Source organism: Halichoeres trimaculatus, unplaced genomic scaffold (assembly GCF_033239565.1).
Source record: "Halichoeres trimaculatus isolate MK-OKI-2021-1 unplaced genomic scaffold, fHalTri1.1 fHalTri1_scaffold_11, whole genome shotgun sequence".
NCBI lineage: Eukaryota > Metazoa > Chordata > Actinopteri > Labriformes > Labridae > Halichoeres > Halichoeres trimaculatus.
In genome coordinates, this window is record NW_027437189.1 from 22,774,912 (window position 1) to 22,790,709 (window position 15,798).

At 44.5% G+C, this 15,798-nt stretch overlaps 1 protein-coding gene across 1 annotated transcript; it reads left to right on the forward strand.

Moving 5' to 3' along the window:
* Positions 1-246: 246 nt before the first annotated feature.
* Positions 247-14,967, forward strand: acvr1ba (activin A receptor type 1Ba). The gene is made up of 9 exons (XM_074681232.1): positions 247-453; positions 9,896-10,132; positions 10,221-10,481; positions 11,047-11,277; positions 11,428-11,595; positions 11,753-11,909; positions 12,139-12,263; positions 12,360-12,490; positions 12,650-14,967. The coding sequence occupies exons 1-9, from the start codon at positions 390-392 to the stop codon at positions 12,773-12,775; spliced, it is 1,500 nt and encodes a 499-aa protein (XP_074537333.1). The 5' UTR covers positions 247-389; the 3' UTR covers positions 12,776-14,967.
* The last annotated feature ends 831 nt before the right edge of the window (positions 14,968-15,798 follow it).

Below are 15,798 nucleotides of genomic sequence, written 5' to 3' on the forward strand. Positions count from 1 at the left end.
TGTTTCTATTTGTCATATTGTGAAGTTAAAATGTTTAATCCCTTTCCTTAGTGGAAGACTGGAGGGCAGTAATGACCTAGCTTTTTATTTCTAACACAGCCATGACCTCGGTAGCATAGGGGACATGCATGCAGCAGACAGCCCTCCCCTTTTAAAACACACACACACACACACACACACACACACACACACACACACACACACACACACACACACACACACGCCCCTTTAAATACGTCACTAGCCAAGCTGGCTGGCTGGCTGGCTAGTATTTGGCGGTGTGGTGTGTGTGTGTGCGGTCGGACTGTGGTTGTGTTTCAGGTCTGGCCGTGTTGATAACGACACATTTCGGACGCATTTCATCGCGTAGAGATGGGAATTCTGAAGAAATGGCTCTAAAACAAATTGCCCTGTCGCTGCTGGCCCTGCTCGGCTCGGTGGCTGTCGGTAATGGTAAGTTTGAGCTGAGCTCCTCTTCGGCTTTGTCTCGATGTGTTTTCCTGGACTGGGCATCGCCTGTTGTCGCTCATCGTCATGGCGCTCTGGATCAGGGATTTGGCTAACCATGTTTAGCTAACGTCGACCTCAAACCCACAGTTGCCGTTGAACCAAAAACTCGTGTTTTTAATTCATTAACCTTTAAATACTGTCGTATTTTTGTAGAGAGAAACCCGAGCCTGAAGTGGTCGGTATTGAAGACGGAGCAAGTAGCTAAACCACAACAACAACATGGTGGGGCTGTTTGTTTCGAGGCGCCAGCTAACGTTGGCTAGCTAACTCATACACACCGATAAAGTTAAATACTGTGTCTTCTTAAGTTTCTATTGTGAGCAGCTAAATTGAATTTGTTGTATTTAATAAAGGTATATCATTGAACCAAGCGGTTAATCATATAACACAGCCTGGCTGTAGTTATCTGCTATTATGCTAACATATTTACAAAACCGTCTCCCTGGCTTGTGACTGCTTATCACTGTATTACTTAGAGATACAACATTGTAATGATAGTAGACTGGTTTATCATGTGCACTGTTGTCGGCTACAGTTTCCTCCCATGTTAAGCGCTCTGGTTTCCTTGCTGGAAGGAGCAGTAAAGAGTCCCTGGATGAAGCCTAACCTACTTTGCGCTTGAAATGTGTTTTTTCGAGGGTAAACACTGGCAGCTCCTCTATTGGTGCCCATTTGTAAGGAGTGAAAAGGCTGCTTAGTGGCCTCCAGCAGAAAGTGAATGCTGGCATAGGGCGACAACAGCCCCGCATTCAGCTCCCCCAGACAGAAGTCAGAGTTGAAGTCTGGGTTCATTGTGATGGAAATGTGGCAAGTGGGGTCTTTTGAGGCGCCAGTTATGGGTCTGCTCCGGTCTGAATCGTCGCCTCCCGCGGGAGCAGCTGATACCAGGGCCTCAGAATGGACATATGTTGAACTTAACATTTCAATATTTGCATGCGCTTTTTGTGCTCAGTTTCAAGTCATGACAATGTGTTCCAGTGAAGAGAAGACTGTGGATCAGATTTGTTGTTTTTCTTGGTATTCTGCCAAACATAGACTTGATATTTTGTAGCTTGGTGACCATGATGCTGGAGGCAGGGACACAAGGTTGCATAAAGTTCAGCTAAAAAACATTTTTAAGTGGTGGTGTAATAACTCAGCACTCACTTCTTCATAGTAAAAAGTGCAGCATACACAGAGAGGATACAGATACTTTAAGTTTGTGGATGTAAAAAAAAAAAAAGTTGTTGGATCATATATGATATGAAAGTTGTTCCCACAGTCATAAACATCTCTAAATGTCTTGTTGCACACATGGCCTCACAAAAACACTCCTCCTGTGCTCTCCTCACCCTGTTGTAACTTGCTCCTCAACAGAAAAGTAAAAAAAAAAAAAAGTAAAAGATGAAATTCTGCTTCGTCTGCCAGACTAAATGTCCTGACTACTTGAAGATTTATTAAATTGGTATGTTGTGCTTTAAACAGTTGAGTCATTCTTCCAAGAATCATCTGAATCTGCCTCCCCCGCTGAGTTCAGATAAGGGTGCAGCACACTGAGGGTGATCAGTTTGTGTGAGGCATGCAGGAGAAAGTATCACACCTGAGTGGTCCGTTTGTTGGACAGGGTTAGTCCAACATTCACAGTGATGTGTGAGGGGAGCGCGGGGGTGTGGGCTGAGCAGACTGGAGAGGTGATGGGTTTGTCCAGCTGCTGGGGTCGGCAGTGTAAAGGGGGCCCACAACAAGCCTGTCTGGAGCCATGGTTTCACACTGTATAATGGATTACACCACGCAAGGGCTGAAACCAGACAAACCTGAAAGTAGAAACGCTGGAGCGGATTCCTCGCCTGTGGCAAGAGGAGTTTGTTTTTGAGAAAATACACTTTACTCACTGGTTTGATGAATGTGTCACGTGTTGTTGACTTCATGTGGATCAGGAGTCAGTGGTGTTATGGGCGCTACATGCCTGTGTGACGCAGTCTGCCAGGGTGCAGTGAACACAATAGCAATGCGATATGGCCTCTGTCAACCACAGTGCCTTGAGGTAGGGCGCTTCCCTCTGTCTTCCTCCCACCCTCTCTGTTCTCTATCTCTGTCCCATAAAAGGCCTGGTGCTCTATCAAAGTGTAATCTGTACCTTCTTATCTATGGTCCCACTTCAGCTTTCACTGACTCACCCCTCCATAGGGTGCTGGAGGAGAGGTTGGGCTGCTCTGTGTTTTTTCACATTGGAAAGGTGTTTAGTTAGCCGGGGCCCTTTGAGTGTTTTCATTCCATGATGTTCCTCTGAGACAATCAAAGAATTATAAAAGTCTCCCCTTTTCAGACTCTTCAGTGACCTGCGTGTGCAGGGCGAAGCTTTGCTACAGGTGCTTTTAAATGTCAAATTTGATGTGATTGAGTTCATACAGAGGAAGCGGGAGAAGGGATTGGAACATGTGTACACCTGCCCATTAGATCAGAGCTGAGGGAATGTACAGAGAAAGGTTCAAACTTATTGGGTTCAAAGGTGTGCGTCTGCAGAGACAGAGAGTTTGGACAGGGAGGGGAGGGGTGGTTGTAGTATTTCCAGCTGGATCGAGCTTGAAAAGGAGAAAGTTCCCCCCTGATGCTGTCGCAGTTGTTGAGGCCTGTCTGGATTGAGAGATGCTTTTGCAGCCAAATCCCTGCAGCTAAACTGTTATGAAATAAAGTTGCACATCCTCTCCTCTTTCCCGTGTTACCTCCTGTTTAGAAATCCATGTTTACCAACAGCTCCTATGAAGTGGCACAGAGCCAGTCAGGGTCAGTCCAGGTCCAGGGGGTCCAGTTTTCCCCCCATAATGACTATTGTGGTTAATGACCTCCGTCGGCCTGGAGGCACACAGCCCTAATTGCTGCAGCAGACAGCGTAGCCTCAGACTGACCCAGCTCCATCATTACCGCAGCTGGACCCCAGGGTGCTGCTCCCACCTCACGGCTAGCAGCTTCACCTTTTGTTGCCCACTTCCCCATTAAGGTTGATTTACTTGGTACACTCAGGCCAAAGCAGTTTCATGGCAGTAAAAATGACGTGTGCTTGAGGAGCTTCACGTTCAGCGTGCTGGTGAGTGAGCTTGTTATTGTCACAGTATCCAGACAGAGCCCGTAGCTATTTGAGTTCACGTCTATAGGACTAAACCTGACACCCAGCCTCCATTACATGTGTCTTTGTGGAGGGGTCTGATTTGTTTCTTTTGGATGTTGTAGGAATGTAGATAAGACCTGCTCTGCCTTGTCTTTTTCTGCCCAGGGGTGTGCAGTCTGTATGTCAGGGTTTCTCCCCTGACAGCGGCTGCCTTTGATTGGTGCTGGGTCAGAGAGGTCATTCAACCAAACATCTTCAAGTAGTTTATTACTTTCATTTCTAAACCTTTAACTTAAACCTTAGCGCTGAACAGTGTCACTGTTTCATTCAGCATTTAAGGAGCTACTCATGCACCTAATCGGAATGTTCAAAATTGTGACGTTCTCTGTAAGGAAGTGTAATTATTGTAAAGTCTCACCGCTAACATTTTTAACGTGGTTTGTCTCTTTGCAGCATTATCTAATCACACATGTGCAGAGCAAGGTTATGATAATTTTGGATTTGTCATTATAGTTAAGTTTAAGTTAGTTTTGACATTTCTTTTTCCATTATAGTTTAGTTTTAAGTAGTTTTAGAGCAGGCATTCTAGTTTTTATTTAGTTTTGATTTTTGCAACAAGGCTTAGTTTTAGTTTAGTTTTAGTTTAGTTTTAGTTTAGTTTTAGTTTAGTTTTAGTTTAGTTTCAGTTTAGTTTTAGTTTTTTCATACCCTATTAACCAGGTGCAGGATCAAAAAGGTCAGAGTAAATATTTTGTAATACTGTTTATTTTCCAGTCTAACATAGTGCTCACTGCTCAGTCAATGCTGATACTGAACTGTTGGCTGCTGCCTTAAACACAAGAAAATAATAGAAAGTTAGTATAAAAAATATAAACATAAATTATATAAAACAATATAATATGAGCTTTAATAATTAGAAACTTGGACTCTGTAACAATAAAGGCAGACTCACATGCAGTTAAACTATTACAGATGCTCTGATTCATTGCTCCACTACGTTTGGTCGCAGCACAGCGCACAGCCAGTCAGTGCAGTAAACAAGCTCGTCCCAGTACGTCACTACAATGGTGCTGTACGGCACTGACAACTGCCGAAAACTGTTGTAAAATTGGTTGGGAAAATGTGTCGGATTAATTTAAATCCTAAAGGCTATTAATATTGTCAGAAACTATAACAAAGGGCATTTTGTCTATAATTTTAGTTAGTTTCAGTTAGTTTTGTGAACACAAGATACAGTTTTAGTTTACTTATCTTTTTGTTTTCTTTTCTAGTTTTTATTAGTTTGTTAACTGCAATGTATTTTAAATTTTAGTTTTCCTTTTTAGTTTCGTTTTAGTTAACTATTATAACCTTGGTGCAGAGTAAAAGTGTTTTGTTGCTTTTTTCATCTAATGAAACTAGTATCATCAATAACAACAAAGTTTGGTTAAAGAATAATAATCTTACATTTATTCTTGAATAATCTGAGACAGTGAAGAAGGAGCTGGGCATTGATTGGATCACTTAAACCAATGCAAGATTTTAGATACTGATAAAAACTGAACCCTTTGATGCCAAATATTCTTAAAATGCGCAAAAGTGTTCATTAACTGGGTTTTTATTTGATCATTAAATAAGCTCAAAGCCAAATTTAAGTAACATTATATGGTTAAGAGATCATGATAAATGCAAGAACAACGTAATCAGAGCTTCAGAGAACAACATCGCTAATCTGAACAGAAATTTGTCGCCTCCTGACACCACTTTAAGTTTGAGGTGTGATACCCAGCCGTAACAGTCGAGTTAAACTTTCTCAGCAGTTGTAGAAAGACAAAAATAGGATTAATTGTTAAGTCTGTGCTCTGTTAATACCTCCGTGTTTTTAAGCTCAGGTCACATGGCAGATACATCGTCTAACTGCACTGCGACCATTTCAGCCATTAGACGGGTTTCGTGTTGAATGTGGGCACCAGAGCTCATGACTTCCACTTGTGTGCCTCTGAACTCATCCAGGGCATCAGACAAACAGTCGCACAGAGAGACAGGCAGACAGACAGACAGGATGGGATGTAGCCTGGAGCGTAGTGGTTGGTAGAGATAGACGGGGCAGCCTCGGCCCCAGAGACTTCACTTTAGAATCAGATCAGTAATCTGACCCTGAGATGCAGACAAAGGTAATGACTTTCCTCCTTCCCCTAGCATTGATTAGGACACAGTTGTGGTGTGTGCATGCCCCTGTGTGTGTGTGTGTGCACTCACACTGTCTGGTGGCGTCTGCTTGTCTTGATCAGCTCTCAGTCTGGTATCTGTAAGGATCTAATTTCAGCCAGTGCGTTTTGGTAATGGCGCTCTGCTCCCTGTACACACACATGGAGCGACTGTCTGGGTCGCTTAGCCCCAACAAACCCCCCTGTGTTTATCTAACCTCACACACTTCGAGCATTACCCACACACTTGATCAGTGTAACATTCAGGAAAGTTCACCTCGATTTTCACAGGCTCACTCTGCTCGAGTAGCTGGAAGCAACAGCGGAGCGCCTTCAGATAAAAACAAAAGCCGGTCATCGAGGTGAACGTGTGAATGTGTTTGGAGTGGGACTACGCTGTGGTTTTTAACTGGGTCCAGGTTAAGGCGGCTCTGGTTATGGCAACAATGTTTTATTAATCCCTTCCTCACAGTGTCTGCTGTTTCCTGTCTCAACACGAACGGAATGATAGGAACTCCACACACCAGCAGCTCAAAGCAGGCGCTCTCCACACGCCGTTCACCCCTCTTTCCTGCTCTGCTCCCTTTTTCCTGTTTTTCACCCCTCCCATAAGTCAGAGTCTAGACTGAGTGTTAATGACGGTCGCAGCTGGTCACTTGGACAGACCTCCATCGCAGCTGGGGGGCCCTGTAAGTCCCGCTCGCTTCCCCCCATCTGCCCCCAGACCCTCCATATTGTCCTGCAAAAATGCGGGACCTGCCCCCATCCTGTCTAGCCTGCAGCACCCCCCCAAACATCGGGGTTTGTTACTGTTCCTCCTGGGCCGCCCATCCCCCTCTTTAGAAGTGCACTCCCCCCACTCCACTCCACTCCACTCTGCTCTTTGTTCAAGCAGGGCCAGTCCAATCCCTCCTCATGTCGTCTTAATCTCCACACAAAGGCCCAGTGTAAAGACCACCAATTATGTGGATACGAGAGCAGAGTTCACTCACACACACACACACAGCCTCTGATCTGTGTGTGTTTAGGGTTGATATTATTCCTTCAAGACTCGCTTTGCAACACTTCAGCTCTGAATCCAGTGAAACCTTCAGAGAAGCGTGCACACATCCTGGTATTTGGGTAAATCCTGGTGGATGGAGGGGGGCATCTTCTGACCAGCACCTCGTGCCTCTGTCTTGTATTCACATATTTATACACCACTGCTGTCACCATGTGTGATCTGTTTTTAAAGCTGAAATTAAATGAAGATAACCTGGTGTGTGAGGGTTTTTTCTCCTCTTTTATTTGCTTCTTGTGGACGACATCTTAAACGTACATCAGGAGTTCTTGTGACACCATCACACTTGTAAAATTGTTTCCTTGGTTGCTATTCCTGTCATGATATCAAATTACACATCCTGTCATTCTCTGCGCGCGTGTCGTAGCTTGTTTGTGTGGAAGCAGCCTACATATGGTACAGTGATAAGACCGCCCTGAGGAAAGGGAAGACTTTCTACAAATCAAACTCTTGGTAGACCACAAACCATCCGTGGTGAAGTCAAGGAGGAAACGTGTGTTTACAGCTGTTTGGTTTTCCTGCTTCTGTCTGTCTGTGCACCATGTGTCCTACCACAGTCAGATTTCTTGATGAGCCCAATGCGTCGTGGAGCTTTCTAACCTGCCCCCCTCATCATCCTCATTAGCTAAACTCCACCAATGCACCAGATTTGGCACGGAGCTTGTTTTCCCTCCTCTCACCAGGTCCAGCCTGCTCCACCTCTGTGTAATCTGCAGGAAATTCCATCTGCATGTGAACTGTGGTCAATTTGGAAACAAGCCGCCACTTTCCCGCTCACCTCGCAGGGAGCGAGACCCACGCATGCACACGTAAACACTCAGCAGATGAGATGTCTCACTGAAAGCCTGTTTTCATCAAGTGTTCCACATTTCCAGTTACGCTGAGTGGACAAGCAGAGACACATCGGCTGATACGCTACATGCTAAAAAAATGTTCCCACACAGGACGTAACCTCCCAGAGTGCAGCGTGGTGGAAAGCGCTCCTATGACAGCAGGGTTTGTGGTTTTGGACACTTGGATGTTACATGCTGATGGCGCAATCAGAGAATAAGTCATTCTGATTTATTTTTCTTAAAGGGGACATATCATGCTTGTTTCTCCTCTTCACTATGCCAGACTTGGATGCCTGTAAAGCATTTCTGCCCTCAGTACAAGTCATTTAGTTCCTTCATTTCCCCACAATAGCGTTCTCAATATCCTCATTTTAGGCCATTCTGATGATCTCCTTGAAACGCTCCGTTTTGAGAATGACCTCCAGTAACCTCGCAACGTCACAGCCCTCTGTGCTCTGATTGGTCAGTTCTATCAGAGGGGCGGAGGGGGTAGAGCCAGGGGGCGGTTTTTGCAGCATGGCAGTATTTACAAAATCGCCACATTGAATGGAGCAGACCGAGCGAGTTTGCTGTTTGCCAAAACTTCACCGTAAGGCATTGATAGCACTAATAAAATGGCAGAGTGTAGGATATGTCCTTTTGTATTGGACCCAGAGTCAGACCCGGACGGTTCTGCAGCTCAGGAGGAAGAAAATTCACCTCGACACAGATCATCTCTGGATGCTTCAGTGTGGTGAGTCAAACCGGTACTGAAACATGTATAATTTGTACGTTTATACTCGGCTCTTGGTGGGTGTATCCCTCGGTGGTGGTTGTGTGACTGACATCACAGAGGAGGAGCTGCTTTATCAGATTACTCCAATAAAAAGAAAGGATCCTCGTGTCGTCACGAGGGTCGAAATCTCCAAGCCAAATGGCAATGACCTATTTGCAGAGGCATCAAATCTCGTTCTAGGATATCAGAAAAAATACAATATCTTATTTTTTGAAAATTCAGGGGGTGAAAGGTCTTGTTTTCAACTTTATTATTTTATATGTAAGTATTAAATCAGGGATCAGCATGATATGTCCCCTTTAAGTGCAACGACTAAAGAATGAGTTCAAACCTGCTGACACCTCCTGACAGACCCACAGAGGGATGAGCAGTGGGCTCAAGTGGTCAAAGAAACTCTCAGGGTAAGACACTGAGGATTAGTGGAAGCTTGCCACTCTTACACTCTTTTCTCTCACAGGATCAGACTTTGTCTGTGGTTCCACTGATGCTGAGCCTCCTCCCTGTAGGGGACAGCAGGGACCAGGATTCCTCCCTGCTTTTTCCTCAGCGTCTGGGCTCTTGTTGGGATTGTGGTCTTGTCTTTGCAAACTCCAAGGCGATTAATCCTCAGGAGTAGAAGCTTTGTTTTCCAACAAAGCTCTCGGCCTGTCATGCTTCACCCAAAGCCGTGACATCACCCAGACGCTGGGTTATTTAACACAGACAGGGGTCTACTCCTCTGTCATTTTCCCATGTCAGAAAATAATCAACAAATCCCACAGCTATCTAAGCCTGGCCTGGTTGCGTCTTTGCACTGTGGTTGTAGAGAAAACCTTGGAAGAAGCCTTTTTGTGCTGACCTTTCTCCAAATTGGAAGCATGTGTTATGACTCAAAATCTCATTTCACTCCAAATCGAATCAGTCTTGCATTTTCTTCCTCCATTGGACGTCCCAGCCTGCTCTGGTTCTGTTTAAGAAGTGCTAGATTTGTGTGCACTGATCTCATTTGAGTGTGAAGTTTGGACCACCGTGGTTTTATTATGGCAGTGACAGGCTCTAATAGGTCCCCTCGCAGTGTGCTGTGTTTAATAAAACCCCTGTCTCATTAGCTTAAACAGTGGCAGCTCTGCATGTCAGTGTGGAAGAAAGACTGAGGAGGAGAATGGAGCAGAATGCTGCATCGGGGATTTGGCAGAAGCTTTCAGCCCTTGTTGGGTTTCACTTTGTCTGTCCCACCGGGCAGGTCCGTCTCCACCCAGTGTGTTTGGGTTCATCTGCAGTGAAGGATCTGATTTCAGGGCTGTCTGGCTGCTCCGAGCTCCATGTCTGCACGGCATAAAATGCCTACAAATGAATGGGGCACCACTCTCTAAACATACAGATGAAACTGTGAGGTTAGGTCGCCCTCTGCTGGAGGAAGTGTGAAAAGCTTTGAAACCTAACTGGCTCTTTCTTTTTTTCATGCAGCTCTGCGTTGTAATTGCACAAACTGTGAGAAGACAGGCTATGAGTGCGAAACAGATGGCGCCTGCATGGCCTCGACCTACTACATCGAGGGGAAGGAGCAGCATGTACGCATCTGTATCACTCGGGACAACCTCGTCCCCCCTGGACAGCCTTTCTACTGTCTGAGCGCCGAGGGGCTGCTCAACACACATTGCTGCTATGAAGATTACTGCAACAGTATTGACCTGAAAGTCCCAGGTGAGACTTCATCGCTCATCTTCCTCACTCTATGCCAGCTCACTGGTGAAATCACAATCACTCACATTATTCTTTCCCCCTCTCGTAGTCCCAACAAAGGAGGGAGACTGGGCAGGCTCAGGGAGCTCCTGGGGTCCAGTGGAGCTGGTGGCGGTCATCGCAGGGCCGGTGTTCCTCCTCTGTGTGCTGCTGATGGTCGGTGTGTTCCTGTTCCAGTATCATCAGAGGGCCTACAGCCACAGACAGAGGCTGGAAGTGGAGGATCCGTCCTGTGACCACCTGTACCTGGCCAAGGACAAGACCCTGCAGGACCTCATCTATGATATGTCCACCTCAGGGTCTGGCTCAGGTCAGTACACCCTGTCTGTTAGCTTGGGCTGATACGCTACTCTTGATTCAATTTTTTTTATGATTTTAAGGGTGAGGATTCTTGATATGTTCGATTTTTAGTTTGCTTTTTGACACCATACCAGGTGAAAAAGTTAAATGATGATAATGTCTACAGACTAAATCAGGAGCAATATTTTCCCATAAAATGCAAATCACGTGAGTCATAGAGAAACATTTTACCCTCTGCTGGAGAAAAGTGGTACCTTATTTCCAATCCAGTTTATTTATAAACAAAGGTTGAAATTAAGAATTCGAATTTGAAAAAAAAATCCTGGTTTTGATGTTGTCAAACAACAAATCCTGATGTATCGGTTTTTAGTTTTTTATTCTTCCACCCCAACTGTTAACCCTGTGAAACAGATTAATGAAAGTAACCTGTAAAATAGGGGAAGGAAGAGTCGATTTAATGCACGTCATTCTAGTTTCATCCTGATACAGGGGAACTCTTTAATAACTATTTCATCAAAGCTAGAATCTAAAGGAGCTGCAGCTAACTCTGTGAATCTTTCTCGACCCCTCTCCAGGTTTGCCTCTGTTCGTGCAGCGGACAGTGGCCAGGACCATTGTGCTGCAGGAGATCATAGGAAAAGGTCGCTTTGGGGAGGTGTGGCGTGGGAAATGGAGGGGGGGAGACGTGGCGGTGAAGATCTTCTCGTCCAGAGAGGAACGCTCCTGGTTCAGAGAGGCGGAGATTTATCAGACAATCATGCTGCGCCATGAAAACATCCTGGGATTCATTGCAGCAGACAATAAAGGTGAGGACATCTTTGGTGGAGCATTTCAATCACATTTCAAGAAATAAATGGCTGATAGGATTTCTCTGAGCTCCTTCAGTTTATTCATGAACTGAGTAAAACTTGACACTGTTTGATTTCCTCCTAATTGTTACCTCCCCTCTCCTTCAGACAATGGCACGTGGACTCAGCTGTGGTTGGTGTCAGACTATCATGAGCACGGCTCTCTCTTTGACTACCTAAACCGCTACTCCGTCACCATTGAAGGCATGATCAAACTGGCTCTGTCAGCTGCCAGCGGCCTGGCACACCTCCACATGGAGATCCTTGGGACTCAGGGTGGGACAAAACATCATGTTTAAATACTGCACGCATTGAATACCATCAATAAATAAACAAACACAGCCCAGACAGGATTTAGTCACATTCAGCAAAGCGCCTGCTATTTCTGCTGAGCCCATGCAAATGTAATGATGTGTTGTGTGTCCTCTCGCAGGTAAGCCGGGCATTGCTCACCGCGACCTCAAGTCTAAAAATATCCTGGTTAAGAAGAACGGTATGTGTGCCATAGCTGACCTGGGCCTGGCAGTGCGCCACGAGTCCATCACAGACACAATCGATATAGCACCGAACCAGCGAGTGGGCACGAAGAGGTAAACCTTTCCAACTTTACTCACAAGTTCACTGTTTTATTCTTTTCAGCAAACTGACCTGTAAACAAGTCCTGTTTGTGAATCTAAAGCCACTGAAGCTTCTTTTTCCAAGAACATGAAAATCATGCCAGGAGATTAAGCTTCCTGAATTTTACTTTGTGAAAAGTAAATTTTCTCAAAAATATGACCTGCCTCCTTTATTTATCACCACTCTTTGTTTCATCTGCAGGTATATGGCTCCAGAAGTCCTGGATGAAAGCATCAACATGAAACACTTTGATTCCTTCAAATGTGCCGACATTTATGCACTGGGGCTGGTGTACTGGGAGATCGCACGTCGCTGCAACGCAGGAGGTAAGAGCAGAAACAGCACCTGATGTTCATGAATCAGTTTGAGGCTCTAACTTGTGAACCTAGAGACTAAGAAGGCTTCTCAACTGTTTCCCGCAGGTATCCATGAGGAGTACCAGCTGCCCTACTACGACCTCGTGCCCTCTGACCCCTCTATAGAAGAAATGAGGAAAGTGGTGTGTGACCAGAAACTGAGGCCTAATGTGCCCAACTGGTGGCAGAGCTACGAGGTGAGTCAGATGAAGTAGCCAAACACCAGCAGATGCTCTCACAGTTATGTAGTGATGCAGCTGGATTACAGCATTTACATTAAACATTTATTTATCAGTTTGGTTTAAAGTGTGTTGGTGAAGGTCTTGAGACTAACACTCGTGTCCTGTCCTGTGCAGTCCCTGCGTGTTATGGGAAAGATCATGAGGGAGTGCTGGTACGCCAACGGAGCAGCCAGACTGACAGCCCTGCGCATCAAGAAGACCCTGTCTCAGCTCAGCGTCGAGGAGGACGTGAAGATGTGAACAGAGGAGAACGAGACGCGCTGGAGACGCACAAGCAGTCCGCAGTCCGCAGTCCACACTCCCCATAGGAAAAACAAACACTAAAGACAGACTGCAAACGAAAAACCCTGCCAGTTTTAAAGCCACACTCCAAGTTGTGACGAGGCCTACCTCACCTTTTTAGCCAAAACTACTGAGAGACACCCTCCCCTTTGTGACTCTTCCCCTGCCTCCCCTTTATTCCTCGTGTAGCCCTCCCTTCAGACCCTCCTCCTCTTTTTCCATGGGCCACTACACTTCAGCACTACCACTGTTAATATCATCACACTCAACCCTTATTATTTGCATTTCTCATGGCAGGAATAGCGACTACTGTACAGTGACAGGATTTATTTTTCTTCAGATTTTTTTACCTCTTTGTAATAAGTCCACCCTGTCCGGAAAAGTCCAGAACATTTAGAGTATGAATTTGAAGATTAGAAACACCTCATACTTGGTTGCTGTGAGAGGGGAAAAGGCAGGTGGTGTGTGTGAACTGTCAGCACGACGGTAAACAAGACAAAACGAGGTATCGGACTTCTCTTCTTTTAGCATTAAAGCAGTTTTCTCTTCAACCCTTCACTTGAATCTTCAAAAAAACAAATTAGTTGCACTCAACTGTAGCTTCCTCATCGTGTGTGAGACCTCCAGGTGAGCACACAGTGGATGTGGTTTAGTCCCGGTGTTAGTTTAAAATGTGGCAGGGATGAATAATGTCTGGGATGGTTGAATCTTTTTATTTATTTGTTGATAGTTTTTATCTCATCTTGATGAACACTGTGAGACGAGACGTGGAAAGCCAGGATCTTGACCTAAGAGTTGAGCTTCAGTTCAAGTCTTCACCAACTTTGAGACACTATGTCGAAGAGAGGGGGCGCTGCATTTATTTAATAAGATACTGAGTGCTACTGTGGATGCAGCCATTGCGCCCTCTGTTGGTGATTGGCGATGACATCACCCACTGAGCAAATAAGAGGCGTATGCTAAGGCAATGAAAATTACTGTTTGTTTTTTTTAAATATGTTTTGTGTTAAGACATCATGATGGGTGTTTTGTTTTGACTTTGATGTTAGACACTACTGATGATGGGTACATATATGATTTGTATATAAAACATGCATAATTTTCTCGTTGAAGCCACAAGAACCAGTGTGACATTTGATCAGTGATTTTTTTTGTTTTGTTTTTGCTTGAATGGTACTTTGATCAGTCTGCATGGTTTCCAACTGTGCCAGGAAATAGACTGTGTCATCTGCTGGAATTAACTTGCTCCTCTCATGGCGATTTGGTGGTACTACTGATCCCTGATAATTTTGCTGCAACTTCTGTGTTTTTTTAAATGTATAATTGTTGGTTTTGCTTCTGGGGTTCTTGTCAGAGCTCGTTAATGCAAATCTGTTTCTACATACTGAATGTCCTACGGGGTGGCATCTCTTTCATTGACACTGGAATATTTTAAGAGCATCATGTAACCTTGAATTCTGATACTGCCGACGGCTGTTCAGAGATAAAAGACAGCTGCGACAGTTCACGCAGGGATCGCACAGTTCGCTGTAAGAAGTAATTTTACCTTCAGAGACTGTCATGCTGTAAAGTGAAACTGCATGTGTTCATTCTATGTCATCTGCAGCATGGAGACTGTCTGCAGATCAAACTATGAAAGTATTACACTGACATTCGTCACCGTATGGGCTCTGCACTGTTATGTCCACATGGACTTTAGTTAATGTTAGTTCTGTCATCATTAATCCAGACTCCATGTGTCATGTTGGTATTCATTTTGCATGCTGTCTCTCACACTGGCTCTTCTGCACTGAGGTTAGATGAACAGAAGACTTCTCCTTCCCTTTTTCCGCCATCTGTTTGTCTTTTCTTTTCTTCCGGGTCATTGGCTGTGTATCCCAGAAATGTTGCTGCTACTGATAACGTGGGTCAGATGTTCAGCAGGCAGATAAGAGGAGAGCAGGGAGCAGAAATTGGGAGGCTGCTGTCAGTTGAACCAAAATTTTCCAAACACTCCTGTCCATGTTTGAATTGTTGCCATGGGTATATGACCATCAGACATCCTGTTCATAAGTTAAACTTCAAGATTTCAAACCATGTTGTGAAAATCTTTTCAGAATACATTGAAAAGTGTATACAGATGATATACAATAAATTCCTCTTTTTCATAACTTTGATCTGGTGCTTATTCAAGGCATAAAGTGCTGCAGTTTCATGGTTACTTTAGCTATTCAACAGATTTAGGATTAGATCTATCGAGTGTATTTGAATCTCTTGATGAGGTCAGAAAGTTTTACCCATCATATACCTCTGTCATGTTGACTTAGGTTTTGTCATAGAAACATAACATTTTGTATAGTTTCTCTCAAGAGTCAAATCTTTTGATGTGTCTGAGTTCATTTGTTTACTCTACATGAATTTCTAGCATGTCATCGAAGATTGAAGAAGGCCACACTGACAAGACTGTCTCCATTGGATAAAACCAAAAGTGTTGATCTACTCTTTCCTCATCCACGTAAAAGAGCAGGGCCTCACACTCAGCCAGTCAATATCAAGGAGTCCACTAGAAGTTCACTGATCTTATTCAGAGGTGATCAGTTGGGTAGTTTTACAAACTGCTTTGCAAGAGAAGACACAATCTGTGTGTGTGATCTATCTTCCATTAAAGAAATTGTGTTTATATGTCATTATCAAAGGTAGGCGGATCAATCCAAGTAACAATATTATCGATACCAACCTTGGTATTGTTATCGAATGGCACCAGTCTCTCAAAATATAGATACTCTAGTTTAATTTTTCTCCTGCATGCACTGACTGCTGCTGCGGTTTTATAAAAGTAGCAACCTGACTGTGTCTGTATAAGTGCAGCTGTGTCACATCGTGGAGCAGCACACTCTTTTGTTCCTCCTCTCCCTCCTGTGTTTTGATGATGCGGTGTCTGGCGCCAGGAAAACATAGTGCAAACAAAATGAAAAATATGAATATATAAAGATATAATAAGA

Bases quoted from the DNA above. Each gene is read 5' to 3' on its own strand.
- acvr1ba (XM_074681232.1), top strand. From the start codon at position 390: ATGGCTCTAAAACAAATTGCCCTGTCGCTGCTGGCCCTGCTCGGCTCG. The intron at 11,278-11,427 runs GTGAGGACATCT...CCTCTCCTTCAG, and splicing joins CATTGCAGCAGACAATAAAG to ACAATGGCACGTGGACTCAG. The intron at 12,264-12,359 runs GTAAGAGCAGAA...TGTTTCCCGCAG, and splicing joins ACGTCGCTGCAACGCAGGAG to GTATCCATGAGGAGTACCAG.